Source organism: Vidua macroura, chromosome 5 (assembly GCF_024509145.1).
Source record: "Vidua macroura isolate BioBank_ID:100142 chromosome 5, ASM2450914v1, whole genome shotgun sequence".
Lineage (NCBI taxonomy): Eukaryota > Metazoa > Chordata > Aves > Passeriformes > Viduidae > Vidua > Vidua macroura.
Window position 1 is genome coordinate 72662738 of NC_071575.1, and position 17056 is coordinate 72679793.

The 17056-nt window shown below is 52.2% G+C and overlaps 1 protein-coding gene across 1 annotated transcript in view; it reads left to right on the forward strand.

The window, feature by feature from the left end:
- The first annotated feature begins 267 nt into the window (after window positions 1-267).
- The window catches only part of LOC128807765 (SH3 and multiple ankyrin repeat domains protein 3-like), a 75642-nt gene continuing 58853 nt past the window's right edge, over window positions 268-17056 (forward strand). Inside the window, 2 exon segments of the mRNA XM_053978333.1 lie at window positions 268-518; window positions 15827-16030. Coding sequence (XP_053834308.1) covers window positions 456-518; window positions 15827-16030 — 267 coding nt within the window. The 5' untranslated portion in view covers window positions 268-455.

Below are 17056 nucleotides of genomic sequence, written 5' to 3' on the forward strand. Positions count from 1 at the left end.
CATGCCCATCCCGGGGGTCCCTTCCCGGATTTCCCCATCCTTCGGGAGCTCCGCTTCCTGCGGGCTCTCCCACGCGGCTTTGCCGCTTCCCGGGCTCCCTCCCGGCGCTCCGGGATGCCTCTCCCGGGGCTGTCCCGCCGCTCCGCTGACCCCTGGCTTCCCCCCGCAGGGCCCCGGGCGGGCGCTGAGCGCGGCCCCGGCGCGGTGCGGAGCCCGGTGCGGGAGCGGAGCGGGCGCGGGCCGCCCGCCGCGGCGCACGGAGCATGCCTCTGAGCCCCGCGGGCAGCAAGCATGAGAGCCCCGAGTCGCCGCCGCCGGAGCCGCCGCCGGAGCGCCAGCCCCGCTCCGCCGTCAGCAGCGGGGAGCCGAGCCCCGGCCTGCGGGAGGAGCCGCGCCTGGAGCCGGCCCGGGGCCCCGGAGGGCCCCGCTCGCCCAAGCTGGCGGCCCCGGCGCGCATGGAGGAGCCCGCGCCCGGCGCCATCGTGGTGCGCATCGGCATCCCCGACCTGCAGCAGACGGTGAGTGCGGAGGGAGGCACCGGGGACACCGGGAGGGAGAGAGGGAGGGAGGGAGCCCCGAGCGCCGGGACCGCCGCCGAGCCGGGATGCGCAGCGGGAGCCGCACCGGGAGCGCCACCGCGAGCCAGGCGCGCCGGGATGCGCAGCCCAGAGCGGCCCCGATCCGCACCCAAATCGGCCCCGGTCCGCACCCAGAGCAGCCCTCACCCTCGCTCACATCGGGCCCGATCCGCGCCCGGATCCGCACCCCGAACCTCGCTCAGACCGGCCCCGATCCGCACCCCGAACCTCGCTCAGACCGGCCCCGATCCGCACCCCGAACCTCGCTCAGACCGGCCCCGATCCGCACCCCGAACCTCGCTCAGACCGGCCCCGATCCGCACCCCGAACCTCGCTCACACCGGCCCCGATCCGCACCCTGATCCGCACCCGCTTCGGCGCCGCACCCGCACTGGCCGCGACCCGCATCCCGCCCGCTCCCGGCCCCGGCAGCACCGGCAGCACCGGCAGCACCGGCAGCACCGGCAGCACCGGCAGCACCGGCAAACTTCTCCCCGCCACGGGCCCGGCTGCTCGGGTCCCATTGCCCGGGTCCCCACTGCCCCACTCCTCGGTGCTCCGGTTCTCCGCTGTCCCCGTCCCGGTGTCCCCATCCCGTGTCCCCGTCCCGGTGTCCCCATCCCGTGTCCCCCTGCCGCTGTCCCCCCGCTCCCGCAGTGCCCGGTGGCAGCGCTGCCATCCCGGGTGCCGCGGTGCGGCCGCAGAGCGGAGCCGCTCCCCGCTCCGGGGCCCGCACCCACCGGCAGCGGGCTGGGACCGGGATTGTGATCAACTCCGGGACCGGGACCGGGATTGGGACCGGCTCCAGAACCGGGATTGGGACTGGGAACGGGATTAGAACCGGGACCAAACTGGGAATGGGACTGGGAACGGGATTAGAACCGGGACCAAGCTGGGAATGGGCAGTGGGGGCGGCTCCAGCGCTGGCCTGGAACCGGGAGCGGCTCCGGGACCGGGATTGGGACTGGGATTGGGATCGGCTCCAGGACCGGCACTGGGACCGGGGCCGGGCTACGGGGCCATGTGGGTCTGATGGTCACTCGTGTCCAGGGTGCTGGGTGCTCTGCTGGACAGTGGTGGTGTGGTGGACACTGGAATGGCATGGAGGGGTGGACACTGGAATGGTGTGGGAGATGGACACTGGAATGGTGTGGGAGATGGACACTGGAATGGTGTGGGAGTGATGGACACTGGAATGGGGGTGATGGACGCTGGAATGGGGGTGATGGACGCTGGAATGGTGTGGGAGATGGACACTGGAATGGTGTGGGAGTGATGGACACTGGAATGGTGTGATGGACGCTGGAATGGTGTGGGAGTGATGGACACTGGAATAGTGTGGGAGATGGACACTGGAATGGTGTGGGGGTGATGGACACTGGAATAGTGTGGGAGATGGACACTGGAATGGTGTGGGGGTGATGGACACTGGAATAGTGTGGGAGATGGACACTGGAATGGTGTGGGAGTGATGGACACTGGAATGGTGTGGGGGTGATGGAATGGGGGGTCATGTGCCAGTGCCAGTGGTGAGATGTGCTGGAGTGACCAGGAGTGACCCCAGGGGTGACCCCAGGAGTGACCCCAGGGGTGACCCAGGAGGGCACAGCCCTGGTGAGGGCTCAGCCGGGCACAGGGATCTGGGAACCCGGAATTCCCTGGGACTGGGGGATTTGTAGGGAATGAGAAGCTGGAAAAGCTGGAGGGCTGCGGTGATGGGGTAATTAGCAGCCCTCATTAGGGGAGCGGGCAGCTGGAGGTGACAGAGAGGTGACAAGGGTGACAGACTTGGGGCAAGCAGAGGGCACCGAGGGTGGTCAGAGCCTCTTTGAGAGGAAAAATTCACCTTTGGGGCCTGGCGTGGGGTCCCCACGGGGACAGCGGGGTGGTGGCAGGGGACACAGGGCTGGCAGAGGCCGGTGGCACTGGGGACACTGAGCCTGTGGTGGCACTGGGGACACCGAGCTTGTGGTCAGTGGCACTGGGGACACAGGGCTGGCAGAGGTTGGTGGCACTGGGGACACAGGGCTGGCAGAGGGCATTGGGGACACCGAGCTTGTGCTGAGTGGCACTGGGGACACAGGGCCTGTGGTGGCACTGGGGACACCGATCTGTGTGTGGTGGCACTGGGGACACAGGGCCTGTGGTGGCACTGGGGACACCGAGCTGTGTGTGGTGGCACTGGGGACACCAAGCTGGCAGAGGCTGGTGGCAATGGGGACACTGAGCCTGTGTGTGGTGGCACTGGGGACACAGGGCCTGTGGTGGCATTGGGGACACTGAAGCTGTGTCTGGTGGCAATGGGGACACAGGGCCTGTGGTGGCACTGGGGACACTGAGCTGTGTCTGGTGGCACTGGGGACACAGGGCTGGCAGAGGCTGGTGGCACTGGGGACACTGAGCTCTCAGAGGCCAGTGGCACTGGGGACACCAAGTCTATGGCTGGTGGCACTGGGGACACAGGGTATCCATGGAATGTCCCACTGATCCCAGTGCAGCATTCCAGGGAATCCATGGGGTGTCCCACTGATCCCAGTGCAGCATTCCAGGGAATCCATGGAGTGTCCCACTGATCCCAGTGCAGCATTCCAGGGAATCCATGGAGTGTCCCACTGATCCCAGTGCAGCATTCCAGGGAATCCATGGAGTGTCCCACTGATCCCAGTGCAGCATTCCAGGGAATCCATGGAATGTCCCACTGATCCCAGTGCAGCATTCCAGGGAATCCATGGGGTGTCCCACTGATCCCAGTGCAGCATTCCAGGGAATCCATGGGGTGTCCCACTGATCCCAGTGCAGCATTCCCGGGAATCCATGGGGTGTCCCACTGATCCCATCACAGCATTCCAGGGAATCCATGGAATGTCCCACTGATCCCATCGCAGCATTCCAGGGAATCCATGGGGTGTCCCACTGATCCCAGTGCAGCATTCCAGGGAATCCATGGGGTGTCCCACTGATCCCAGTGCAGCATTCCAGGGAATCCAGCCGTGATCCAGGATCCGGGCTCAGCCTGGAGCTCCCGGTGTTTCCCATCCCAGAGCTTTTCCATAGGGCAGGGAGCTGACTTCCCTGAGCTCCGGAGATTTCCAGTTTGGGAATTTGAGAACCTGGGTCACTCCCTGAGCTGGGAATGTGATCCTGGCAAAAGGAGGATGCGGAAATCCCCGAGGATCCTTTGGATCCTGCTGGAGCTTCCCCGTCCCATCCCGGAGCCGCGGATCCTTCGGGAAGAGCCGTTCCCGCCTCCGGCTGCTCCGTGGGAAGGGTGGTGGAGACCCGGGATAAAATTATCCCAACCTCCCACGGGGTCCAGGAGCTCGGAGCCGGATTTTAAGGAGACAGGAACACGCCCGAGCTGGGGTTGGTTCCTCTGGAATAATTTATGGATCCTGCGCCGTTAAATCCCGTGGGAAAACCCATTCCCGAAATTTGGCGGGAGCGCTTTGGGAGCAGCCTCCCGGTTTGGTAGGGAAAAAGTGGCAAATCCAGGAAAAATCCCGGGAATGTGCCGAGTTCTCCTCTCTGTCGGCAGTGCTGGAATCCTGGAGGTGCCGGAGCAAAGCTTGGGATCGTCCCATGGGAATGGGCTCTGTGGGGGCCGGCTGTGATTCCAAAGGTTTTCCTTTCGTTTTTCCTCTGGAAGCGGGGGAAAACTCATTCCGAGGAATCACAGGCTCGGCGCATCCCGGAAAAACCGGGATGTGGAGAGGTGGGAGGCTCCTGCAGCTGCCAACATTCCCAGGGCTGGAATTTATGGGAACAGCTGGGAAAGATCAGGGACGTGCAGCCAGGGAGGAATTTTCCGGAATTTTCCAAAGGTTTTCCTTCCCCGTTTTGTGCTGGCAACTCTTCCTCTTCCCTTTTAAACCATGGAAAAGCCGGAATTCAAATAAAATCCCAACTGGATTTATCCAGGAGCAGCTCCCGGCATTGGATGGCCCGGGAGTGTCCAGCTGGAATTCCAGAGGTTTTTCCTGATGTTTTCCAGGGTGTGTTGGGAGCTCCCACTCCTGATCCCTCAATCCTTGGAATGTCGGAGTGGGAATTCCCACATTTTGTCCCTTCCGTGGCGGTTTTTAACCGGGAGCATCCCAGTTTTCCTCCGGCTTTGCCAAGGAGATTCCTCGGTGTTCCAAGGCTGGGCAGGAATGGGAATTCTGGTTGGGAATTCCTTTGGGATGAGGAAGAGGAGGCTCCTGCCCATCCCATGTGGCCGATTCACGGGAAGGGAAAGGAGAACGTGGAAAAGTGAGGGATGAGAGTGGAGATCCCACGGGAATGTGGATTCCAAGGGATGGGAGAAGGTGGAAATGGCAGGAATGAGGGTGGAGATCCCACAGGAACGTGGATTCCAAGGAATGGGAACTTTTCCCACTGGAAAAGCGAGGGATGAGAGTGGCAATCCCAGTGTGGGAATGTGGATTCCAAGGGAAGGGAAAACCTGGAAAAATGAGGGATGAGAGTGGGAATGTGGATTCCAAGGGAAGGGAGAACATGGAAAAGTGAGGGATGAGGAATTGCTCCTCTTCCCAATTCCCTGCCTCCATCCCAAAGCTTTTCCATTCCCTGTTTTCCCAGTACTTAGATCCCGAAATTCCTCTCTCCATTCCCTGCTGTCTCAGCCATGGGAACACCAAAAAAAAAAAAGGGAAAATCGGGAGAATTCGGTTCCTGCAAAGGGAAAATCGGAATGTCGGGAATGGCCCCAAACCTTCCATCCTTCCCTGCTTTCGCACTGCGGCAAAAACCCTTGGATGCCGAGAATTCCAATGGAATTTTCCCCCTTTCTAGGGTGGAATCAAAGCGCTTCCAAGCAGGCCGGGAGCTGCTTTTTGCCTGGAGCTTCCCATTGTTTTCCCATGGAAATGCGGCGCCTTTCAGATCTGCCGGATCGCGCTCCGTGAATGGAGCAGCTGCTCCGCTTTTTTTTCCCTCTTCCCCATTTCCATTTTTCCCGTCCCCGTTCCTGCAGGTGCTGCCTGCGGATTTTTCCAGGCTTTTTTTGTGGCATGTTTTCTTTTTTTTTTTTTTTTTTTTTTGGGAGCTGTTTTCCCGTGGCGGCCGTTGGAGGATCCGGATGGAGCGGAGTGCGAGCGTCCCAAAAACCGGTGGGAATCAAACGAGTGATTCCCAAAAATCCCCTGGAAGGATTCAGGTGCTTCAACCATAAATCCCGGGATCCCTGAGCTTGGAATTCCAAGAATTCCAAGATCAAATCCAAGCTGGGCCTGATCCCAGAGCCCTGAGAGCCACATTCAGGAATTCCTTGGATTCCTCCATGGATGGTCATCCTGGATTTCCAGCCCCATCCCAGCTTTTCCAGCCCTATCCCGGCTTTTCCAGCCCCATCCCAGATTTCCAGCCCCATCCCGGATTTCCAGCCCCATCCCAGCTTTTCCAACCCCATCCCAGCTTTTCCAACTCCTGATCCAGAGGAAACTTTGGAAAGCTGCAGTTCCACCACATTTAAGTGGCTTTTCCCACCCCAAATCCGAATAATTCCATGGAAATAAATCCCATTTATCCCAAACAATTCCCCCCAGCACATTCCAGCAACAGAACCTCCCAAAACATTCCGGCACAACCGCAAATCCCGGGAATCGCCCCGGGGGCAAAGTCGCCCTCCATGAGCTCAATCAAACCAAGTGGATCGATCGGAATCCGAGCAATTCCCGATTTGATCCGGGAGAAATCCGCCGGCAGCAAAATCCGCCCGCAAACAGCCGGGGCTGCTGCGCGTTCCCCATCCACGGCTTTTTCCAAGGAAAATCCGACTCGGATCAACCCCTGACCGGCACATTTGTGATTTAATACATTTAAAAGATTTTACGACCAAAATTCCCTTTTTTTTTGTTTTTTGTCCCTCCCAAGGGGATTTGCTGGAACTGGATGCATCCATTGAAGCAATTTTCATGGAAAACGTCAATCCCATCTTTTCATTTTCCACCCCTTTTTTTTTATCGGGAAGAGCACATTCCGTGCTTAATTAAAGAGGAATTTTGAGTCGTTTGAGGCGAGGGAAAATTGGCGTGAAAAGAAAATTAGTTGAGCACTTGGAAATATTCCTAAAAAAAAAAAAAAATCGGGAATAACAGCTCTGAATTCCATCTGGTGGATTCCTTGGGAATGTGGGAGCAACCAAAGAGCACCCACCAGGAAAAGAAAAAAAAAAGGGATTTTTTTTTCCCCAAGAATTCCTTAAATCGAGGGTTTCTTGTGGCCATCAAAATCTTGGAGTCGGGGGTTCTCAAATTCTGGGAATTGCCTGGAACGACGGGAATGGGGAAGGAAAAGGAACTCTTTTCCTGCCCTGATTCCCACTGAGGATCTGCAAGTTCTGGGAATGCCCTGGAGGGGCTGGAAAATCCCACAGATCCTGCTGGGAATCCCAAGAATTCCAGGACTCCCTCATTCCCTTGGGATGCAGATGGGATTCCCAGAGGACAGTGGGAATTATAACATTTAAGGAATGCCACAGGATCGGGTCTGGAAACCCCATGGATACAAATGCTGGAATTCCCTGTCCGTGGCCAGTTTGTCCCGGCAGGAAATCATGGAAAAGGGGCTGGAATTCATGAGGGAATTAAGGAATGCCCGGGATCCAGAGCGGGAAAGAAGCAACAGGAGAAAGTTTTGCACATTCCATGGGGAAATTCCAGATCCTTGGGATAAGGAGGGGCTGGAGCATGGCCAGGGAAGGGAACGGCCATGGCACGGGCTGGAAAACTCCGGAGGGATTTGGGAAAACTCCGGAGGGATTTGGGAAAACTCTGGAGGGATTTGGGAAAACTCTGGAGGGATTTGGGCTGGAAAACTCCCGAGGGATTTGGGAAAGGTCTGGAGTGGTTTGGGCTTTGGGCTGGAAAGCTCTGGAGGGATTTGGGATTTGGTCTGGGAAACTCCAGAGGGATTTGGGATTTGGGCTGTGAAACTCTGGAGGGGTTTGGGATTTGGGCTGGAAAACTCCAGAGAGATTTGGGATTTGGGATTTGGGCTGGAAAGCTCCGGAGGGGTTTGGGATTTGGGATTTGGGATTTGGGCTGGAAAGCTCCGGAGGGATTTGGGATTTGGGCTGGAAAACTCCAGAGGGATTTGGGATTTGGGATTTGGGCTGGAAAGCTCCGAGGGGTTTGGGATTTGGGATTTGGGCTGGAAAGCTCAGGAGGGATTTGGGATTTGGGATTTGGGCTGGAAAGCTCAGGAGGGATTTGGGATTTGGGATTTGGGCTGGAATACTCAGGAGGGATTTGGGAAGGTGCTGGAAAACTCCAGAGGGATTTGGGATTTGGTCTGGAAAGCTCGGGAGGGATTTGGGATTTGGGCTGGAAAGCTCCGGAGGTGTTTGGGATTTGGGATTTGGGATTTGGGCTCAGCCTGGCGCAGAGGCGGCTCCGGGGCTCCTTTGGGACGGGCTCTGGCTCATCCCGGGATTCTCAGGGAAGCTTCTGGAAGCCCTGGCCCGGCCCCGGGGCTCCTCATTCCCGAGGGATTTCCCTTCCCAGATTTCCATCGGGGCCGGGCCGGGCCGTGCCGGGCGCTGGCGGATCCGGGATTTCCCGGCTTTGGCTTTTCCTCTTCCCAAGGGAAATTCCTTCTGTGGCCGCTGCAATCTCAGCTCCGGCCGCCGCTCCGGGAGCCGCCGCTCGACATTGGGCTGGGAAGCGGCGGAGGTTGGATGGGGGAGAGGGGCCGGGATTTGGGGATTTGGGGATTTGGGGATTTGGGGATGAGGAGAGCCCGCGGCTCCGTGGGAAGGACCCGGCTGGAAGTGAGAGGGATGGGGGAAAACTCGGGATGAGGAAGGCGGGAAGGATTGAATGGATGGATTTTCCTCAGGCTGGGTTGTCCCAGCGGGAATTTCTCCCGTTTTTCGGAGCTTTGGCGAGTCCGGGTGGATCCTCGGGATCCATTCCGGGAGCTGAAGGTTTGGGATCAGCCCGGGGTGGAATTGACGGATCCTGGGAACGGAAACGCTTGGAAAACTTCCTGGGCTGTGCCCGTGGGATCTCCTGGATCCCGGGGATCCTCGGGATGGGCCGGGGGGTCCTTCCCACCCAAACCAGGCCAGGATTGGGGAATTGTGGGATCCTTGCCCATGGAGGTGTCCAAGGAATTCCCGGAATTCCACTCAGGGCTGGGATCGGGCCCAGCTGGGACTCTGTGACCTTGGAATTCTTTCCTAACCCCACTGATCTCAGAATTCCGGGATTCTCCAGGAGCACCACAGCTGCTGGAATCTCTGGAGCTTCTCCCACTTTTTTATGGGATTAATTCTGGGATTGCTGCTCCGAGGGGAGCTGAGCTGGAGCTGGATTCGCCTCACTCCTCTCCCCTTTTCCTTGGATTTTCCTCCACTTTTCCCTCCTTTTTCTCCCCCACCCCCTGCTATTCCCGGGAAATCCATTTGGAATTTGCTGCCTCATGGAAGCCATTCCCAGGCCAAATGTTCCCTCCTCTGCCGAGCTGGAATTTGTGGGAATTTTGACAAAACCCGAGGAATTTTTGCTGAGTCTCCTCTGATTTCCTGGGAATATTTTATGGAATAATTCTCTTTGGGATCTGCTCCCGGATTTCACGTCCTGCTTATTTCAAATTCCACCTTTTTTTTTTTTTTTTAGTGGATTCTCCCTAATTTTTGATTTCTTTGCTTAATCCCAGATCCCATCCCACATTTTTTATTATCCCTTTTCCAGCTTTTTCCACAGTGATATCCATGAGAATTTTAATTAATTAATTAATTAATTCAAACTGCCCCAGCCATTCCCACGCTCCAGGAATTTGGCTTTTCCATGGCAAAATTCCTCATTTTTCCGGATGATCCCGGTTGGAATCCAACATTCCCGAGCCGCTTTTGTCCCGGATCTTCAATTATCCCGACATTCACGGGTCATTGATTAATTAATTAATTATGGTTGATTAATTAGCCAATCAAATCCTCCCTTCTGCTTCCATCGGGGATCAATGGAAATTCCGACTTTTTTTTTTAATCCCGTTTTTTTTACGGGATGAGGGAAGCCTGGAGCGAGGAGCAGGAGAAGGAACAAACTCGTCCTTGGGAATGATGGATTTCTTTTTTCCCCTGGAAAACGATTTCCGGGAGGTTTTATCGGGAATTTGGGAAAATTTGGGTGGGAAAAATCCATAAAGAGCCTCAGATTCCAATGGGGATCCGGGATGATCCAAGCTCACCCAGCCCCGCCAGGAATTGGATAAAAATTCCCTAAAAAATTCAAAAATGAGGAATTATCCAAGCCCACTTCTATTAATTAGCAATAAATAAATATTAACTGATTAATGATTTATTTATTAATCCTTTATTAATTACTGTTTCCTGCCCAATTCCTCCTTTTCCCTCCCTTCCCATTAAATCCCCCTTGGAATTTCATAGCATTCAAATCCCGATTTGATTTTGCATTAAACAAAATCCTAGCATTTATTATTCAGCTTTCCCACGGTTAATTCCCGTTTTTCCAGCAAAAAGTTGGAATTTTTATCCACACCGTTTTCAATCCACGTTTTCCCCGATTTTTTTTTTGCACAGATCCATCAAATCCTTATTTTTTTTCTTGGCTGGTTCGGAGTTTTCCCAACAATTTTTTTTTTGGTGCTGTCGCATCCTAAATAATCAGATCCTTGTTTTTTGTGGGAAGCAGGAGAGAAAATTCCATAGGAACGTGCAGGATTCCAATTCAAGCTCGGAATTAACAGAAGGAAAATCCCGATTTTAGCCGGATAAAACACGGATAGGAGGGAAAATTCCCTCTTTATTCCCCTTTATTTCCCAGCTCAGAATTCCGGGTTTTTTTCTGGGAATCTGAGCGTGGAGATGGAGGCTGGAATTTCCTGGGAGCGGCCCCTGGAAGCGTCAGACCAATCCCGACGGGATTGATCCAGAGGGGAGTGGTTGGATACATTTGTCAACATTCCCGGGATTTCTTTGGATTCAAAGCTCCGGAGCGGCCGCTTCCAGAGGATCCATGGAAAACAGGGATGCCCCATCCATGGGATTTTGTCCCCTTGGAGCATCCGCGGGGACGCAGAGGGAGGACAAGGAAAAGGCGGAGCCACCAGTGGGAAAAGTTGGGAATTTTCGCTCCGGGATGGAGCAGCCGGTGAGTGCTGGAGTTTCCGAGGAATTCCTGTGGGAATTCCTGCCGGGAATTCCCACCTGGATTGGAGGGATGGAGAGGATGAGGAGGGAGGAATGATGGCATTCCAAGTGGTGATTCCATAGGGAAAAGGAATTTTTGGGAAGGAGCCACCGTCAACGCCTAAAGAGCAATTAATGGATCCAGGATTTTCCATGGAAAACCGGAAAATCCAGGAAAGGATTCCAGGGAAGTTTAACCGTTGAGTTTCCTGGGAATGTGGCAGCCAAACAGGTTTGGAATCTTGAATAGGATTGGATATAAAGGATGGGAATTCTGAGAAATTCCAGGATTTATTTGGATTGAATTAAAAGTTCCGGAGCGGCCACTTCCAGAGGCTCCCGCTGGAGCTGAATTCCAAGAATTTCTGGAAGGGCTGGAGCTGCTCCAGGGGGAAGGGATGGAGCTTGGAATGGGAAAAATTCCTGAGGCAGACTTGGGGTTTTTTTTGGGAAAGCGCTGAGGAAAAGAGGGAGAACATTCCAAAGTGAAGGTGTTCGAAATTTGGGAAGGAATTTTGGGAAGCAGGAGAGGGCGGGAGCAAAGATCCAGCAGATCCTGGAATTCCTGCCGGATCGGGAAAAATCCCAGAAAAATCCTGGAAAAGTGAGGCAAGGGCCACGCTGGTGCTGCTTCCCAAGGGAAAATTCCAGCCTCAATCCGTTGGATCAGGAGCTGCCAGGGATGGACTGGGAAGGCTTTTCCAGGGAATTGTGGGGTGTCCTTGGAATTCCTGACAGTTTTCCTTGTGGGCAACCTTTATCCCAGAAAACTGATGGAGCAAATCCCATGGGAAGCCCTGGGTGGGATAGGGGGAGCGGATTCCCTGGAAACATTCCAACACTCTTTGGGAATATCGGGGTGACCGGGGCTGTCAGTGCTGCGGAAAGTTGGGAATTCTGGGATTTTTGGACGGAGTTTTGAACCATGAGTCACCGGAGGGGGTTTTGGGATTGGGTTTTGTGGGATGACACAACATCCAACGCCCTTCCCGATGGATCGGCCCCGATTCAACGGAAAATCCCAAATCCTTTGTTTTTCTGGCTCCAGGAACTCCAGGTGCTTCCTGGATCCTCCCTCCCACCCTTATCCCATTTTTTTTTTTGCTGGAAGCGGCTTCTCCCAGCATGGAATTAAACTCCAGGAATGGCAGGGCCGGAATTTCCCTCAGGAGATGATCTAAGCCCCAAAATTCCTGCTTTTTTTTTTTCCCCAGCTGGCTCCGCCAACTGGTCCCAGTTTGACTTTGGAGGGTGGAAAAAAATTCCTGTGGATTCCTCCTCTCCTCCAGGATTGCTTTTCCCTGGATATCTGAAAATCCTTCCCAGGATTGTGGTCGGGAATGATGGGAATGATGGGAATGGTGACATCCAGCCTGGCCCAAGGTGGGATTTGGGATCTCCAGGTGGGAATTCCCATGGATATTCCCAGTCCTGTGCCTCTGATCCCTTCTCCCTCCAACCCACGGAAACCCAGGAGAATCCCATGGGATTTTCCACCCTGTGAGAATGGGAATGCTGCTGGAATGGCTCGGAAGGAGTAATGGGGAAGGAAAAACCAGGATCCTGGGAGAAATCCAAAGAGAATCCTTGGAGGAAAGCTGGGAATGTTCCCTGGGCCTGGACCAGGGCTGGAACTTTGTCCCGGTTTTAGGAGGATCCACGTCAGGATCCATTCCCGAATCCCTGTACGGATCTGTGCCCAGATCCATTCCCGGATCCACGTTGGGATCCACTCCCGGATCCACATTGGGATCCATGCCTGGATCCATTTTGGGATCCACGCCCAGATCCATTCCTGAATCCGTGTTCAGATCCATGCCCAGATCCATGTTTGGATCCATGTCCAGAACTGTCCTTGGATCCATTCCCACCGAATCCCTGTACGGATCTGTGCCCAGATCGATTCCCAGATCCATGTTGGGATCCATTCCTGGATCCACATCGGGATCTGTGCCTGGATCCGTGTTGGGATCCATGCCTGGGTCCATTTTGGGATCCACGCCCAGATCCATTCCTGAATCTGTGCCCAGATCCATGCCCGGATCCATGTTTGGATCCATGTCCAGATCTGTCCTCAGATCCATTCCCAAATCCATGTTGGGATCCATGCCCGGATCCATTCCCAAATCCATGTCGAGATCCGTGTTGGGATCCATGTTGGGATCCAAATCCCAAATCCAATCCCAAGTCAGGATCCATGTTGGGTTCCTTTCCTGAATCCATGTTGGGATCCATTCCCAAATCTGTGTCGGGATCCATGTTGGGATCCATTCCTGAATCCATGTTGGAATCCATGCCCAGATCCATTCCCAAATCCGTGTCTGGCTCTGTGCCCAGCGCGTGGCAATTCCTCAGGGACAGACACGGATCCATTGTCATTTTTTTTCTTCATTTTAAAATTTAAAATATCAGGAAAACTCGGGAATTCCCCATTTCCCATAGATTTCCCTCTCCCAAAATCCCACAGACCCCAACTCCCCCCTTTCCCTCCCTCCTTCCCCCATTCCCTGAAGAACAATATGGCAAATTCCCATTCTCTCCCTCTGTTTCCCTTTGGAATCCACAGTGGGAATGCCCATCTTTTTAAATTAAAAAATCAGGAAAACTTGGGAATTCCCCATTTCCCATGGATTTCCCCCTCCCAGAACCCCCAAACCCCAACTCTCCCCTTTCCCACCCTCATTTCCTGAAGAACAATACGGCAAATTCCCACTTTCTCCCTCTGTCTCCCTTTGGAATCCACAGTGGGAACACCCAATTTTTTGGGTGTTTTTCAATAACGTAGCCATAAAACCTTGGGAATTCCTCATTTCTGATCCCTCTACCCCTTCCAAACCCCAACTCTCCCCTTTCCCATCCCTCATTCCCTGAAGAACAGCACAGCAAATTCCCATTCTCTCCCTCTGTTTCCCTTCTTATCCACAGTGGGAACACCCAATTTTTTGTTTTTTTGTTTTTTTTTTTTTTAATAATTCAGCCATAAAACCTTGGGAATTCCTCATTTCTGATCCCTCTGCCCCTTCCAAACCCCAACTCTCCCCTTTCCCTCCCTCCTTCCGTCATTCCCTGAAGAACAACATGGCAAACTCCCACTTTCTCCCTCTGTTTCCCTTCTTATCCACAGTGGGAACACCCCATTTTTTATTGTTTTTTTAATAACGTAGCCATAAAACCTTGGGAATTCCTCATTTCCGATCCCTCTACCCCTTCCAAACCCCAACTCTCCCCTTTCCCACCCCCATTCCCCATTCCCTTGTGAACCCAGTGAATTTCCATTGTCTCCCTTTGGAATCCACAGTGGGAACACCCAATTTTTGGGGTGTTTTTCAATAACGTAGCCATAAAACCTTGGGAATTCCTCATTTCCGATCCCTGTGCCCCTTCCAAACCCCAACTCTCCCCTTTCCCACCCTCATTCCCTGAAGAACAACACAGTGAATTTCCATTCTCTCCCTCTGTTTCCCTGTGGCATTTGCAGTGGGAACACCCAATTTTTTTGGGTGTTTTTTAATAACGTAGCCATAAAACCTTGGGAATTCCTCATTTCCGATCCCTCTGCCCCTTCCAAACCCCAACTCTCCCCTTTCCCACCCTCATTCCCTGAAGAACAACACAATGAATTCCCACTTTCTCCCTCTGTTTCCCTTCTTATCCACAGTGGGAACACCCAATTTTGGGGTGTTTTTCAAGAACATAGCCATAAAAACTTTGGGAATTCCTCATTTCTGATCCCTCTACCCCTTCCAAACCCCAACTCTCCCCTTTCCCTCCCTCCTTCCGTCATTCCCTGAAGAACAATATGGCAAACTCCCATTCTCTCCCTCTGTTTCCCTTTGGAATCCACAGTGGGAACACCCAATTTTGGGTGTTTTTTCATAATTCAGCCATAAACCTTTGGGAATTCCTCATTTCCGATCCCTCTACCCCTTCCAAACCCCAACTTTCCCCTTTCCCACCCTCATTCCCTGAAGAACAACACAGTGAATTTCCATTCTCTCCCTCTGTTTCCCTGTGGCATTTGCAGTGGGAACACCCAATTTTTTTGGGTGTTTTTTAATAACGTAGCCATAAAACCTTGGGAATTCCTCATTTCCGATCCCTCTGCTCCTTCCAAACCCCAACTCTCCCCTTTCCCTCCCCCATTCCCCATTCCCTTGTGAACCCAGTGGATTTCCATTGTCTCCCTTCGGAATCCACAGTGGGAACACCCAATTTTTGGGGTGTTTTTCAATAACGTAGCCATAAAACCTTGTGAATTCCTCATTTCTGATCCCTCTACCCCTTCCAAACCCCAACTCTCCCCTTTCCCTCCCTCCTTCCGTCATTCCCTGAAGAACAATATGGCAAACTCCCATTCTCTCCCTCTGTTTCCCTTTGGAATCCACAGTGGGAACACCCAATTTTGGGTGTTTTTTCATAATTCAGCCATAAACCTTTGTGAATTCCTCATTTCCGATCCCTGTGCCCCTTCCAAACCCCAACTCTCCCCTTTTCCCACCCTCATTCCCTGAAGAACAACATGGCAAACTCCCATTCTCTCCCTCTGTTTCCCTTTGGAATCCACAGTGGGAACACCCAATTTTTGTTTTTTTTTTAATAATTCAGCCATAAAACCTTTGTGAATTCCTCATTTCCGATCCCTCTGCCCCTTCCAAACCCCAACTCTCCCCTTTCCCACCCCCATTCCCCATTCCCTTGTGAACCCAGTGAATTTCCATTGTCTCCCTTCGGAATCCACAGTGGGAACACCCAATTTTTGGGGTGTTTTTCAAGAACGTAGCCATAAAACCTTTGGGAATTCCTCATTTCCGATCCCTCTGCCCCTTCCAAACCCCAACTCTCCCCTTTCCCACCCTCATTCCCAGAAGAACAATATGGCAAACTCCCACTTTCTCCCTCTTTTTCCCTTTGGAATCCACAGTGGGAACACCCAATTTTTGGGGTGTTTTTCAATAACGTAGCCATAAAACCTTGGGAATTCCTCATTTCCGATCCCTGTGCCCCTTCCAAACCCCAACTCTCCCCTTCCCCACGCTGACCCCGCGCCCATCCCGCCGCCCCGCCCGCTGACGCGGCGTTCCGTGCGCGTCCCCAGAAGTGTCTGCGGCTGAACCCCGACGTTCCCGTGTGGGCGTCCAAGCAGCGCATCCTGTGCACGCTCAACCACAGCCTCAAGGACGTGCTCAACTACGGCCTCTTCCAGCCCGCCTTCAACGGCCGCGCCGGCAAGTTCCTGGACGAGGAGCGGCTGCTGCGGGAATACCCGCTGGGCCCCGGCGCGCCCCTGCCCTACCTGGAGGTCAGCCAGCGGCACGGCCGCCTCGCCTCGCTAACCCCCTTCAGTTCATTCCATTTCTTTAATCTAATTTCATGTCAGTTCATGTCAGTTCCGTTAATTGCAGTTTATTTCATTTCATTTCACGTCATTTCATTTCAGTTCAGTTAATTTCATTTCATTTCATTGAAGATTTCATTTCATTTCATTTCATTGAAGTTCATTTAATTTCATTTCATTTCATTCAGTTAATTTAATTTCAGTTAATTTAATTTAATTTCATTTCATTTAATTTCATTTCATTTCATTTCATTTCATTTCATTTCATTTCATTTCAGTTAATTTCATTTCATTTCATTTCATTGAAGATTTCATTTCATTTCAGTTAATTTAATTTAATTTAATTTAATTTAATTTAATTTAATTTAATATCAGTTAATTTCATTTCATTTCAGTTCAGTTCATTTCAGTTCAGTTCATTTCATTTCAGTTAATTTCAGTTAATTTCAGTTAATTTCATTTCATTTCAGTTCATTTCATTTCAGTTAATTTCAGTTAATTTAATTTAATTTAATTTAATTTAATTTCAGTTAATTTAATTTCAGTTAATTTAATTTCAGTTAATTTCAGTTAATTTCATTTCATTTCATTTCATTTCATTTCATTTCATTTCATTTCAGTTAATTTAATTTCATTTCATTTCATTTCAGTTAATTTCAGTTAATTTCAGTTAATTTCATTTCATTTCATTTCAGTTAATTTAATTTCAGTTAATTTCAGTTAATTTCAGTTAATTTCATTTCATTTCATTTCATTTCATTTCATTTCATTTCATTTCAGTTAATTTAATTTAATTTCATTTCATTTCAGTTAATTTCAGTTAATTTCAGTTAATTTCATTTCATTTCATTTCAGTTAATTTAATTTCAGTTAATTTCAGTTAATTTCAGTTAATTTCATTTCATTTCATTTCATTTCATTTCATTTCATTTCATTTCAGTTAATTTCATTTCATTTCATTTCATTTCAGTTAATTTCAGTTAATTTCAG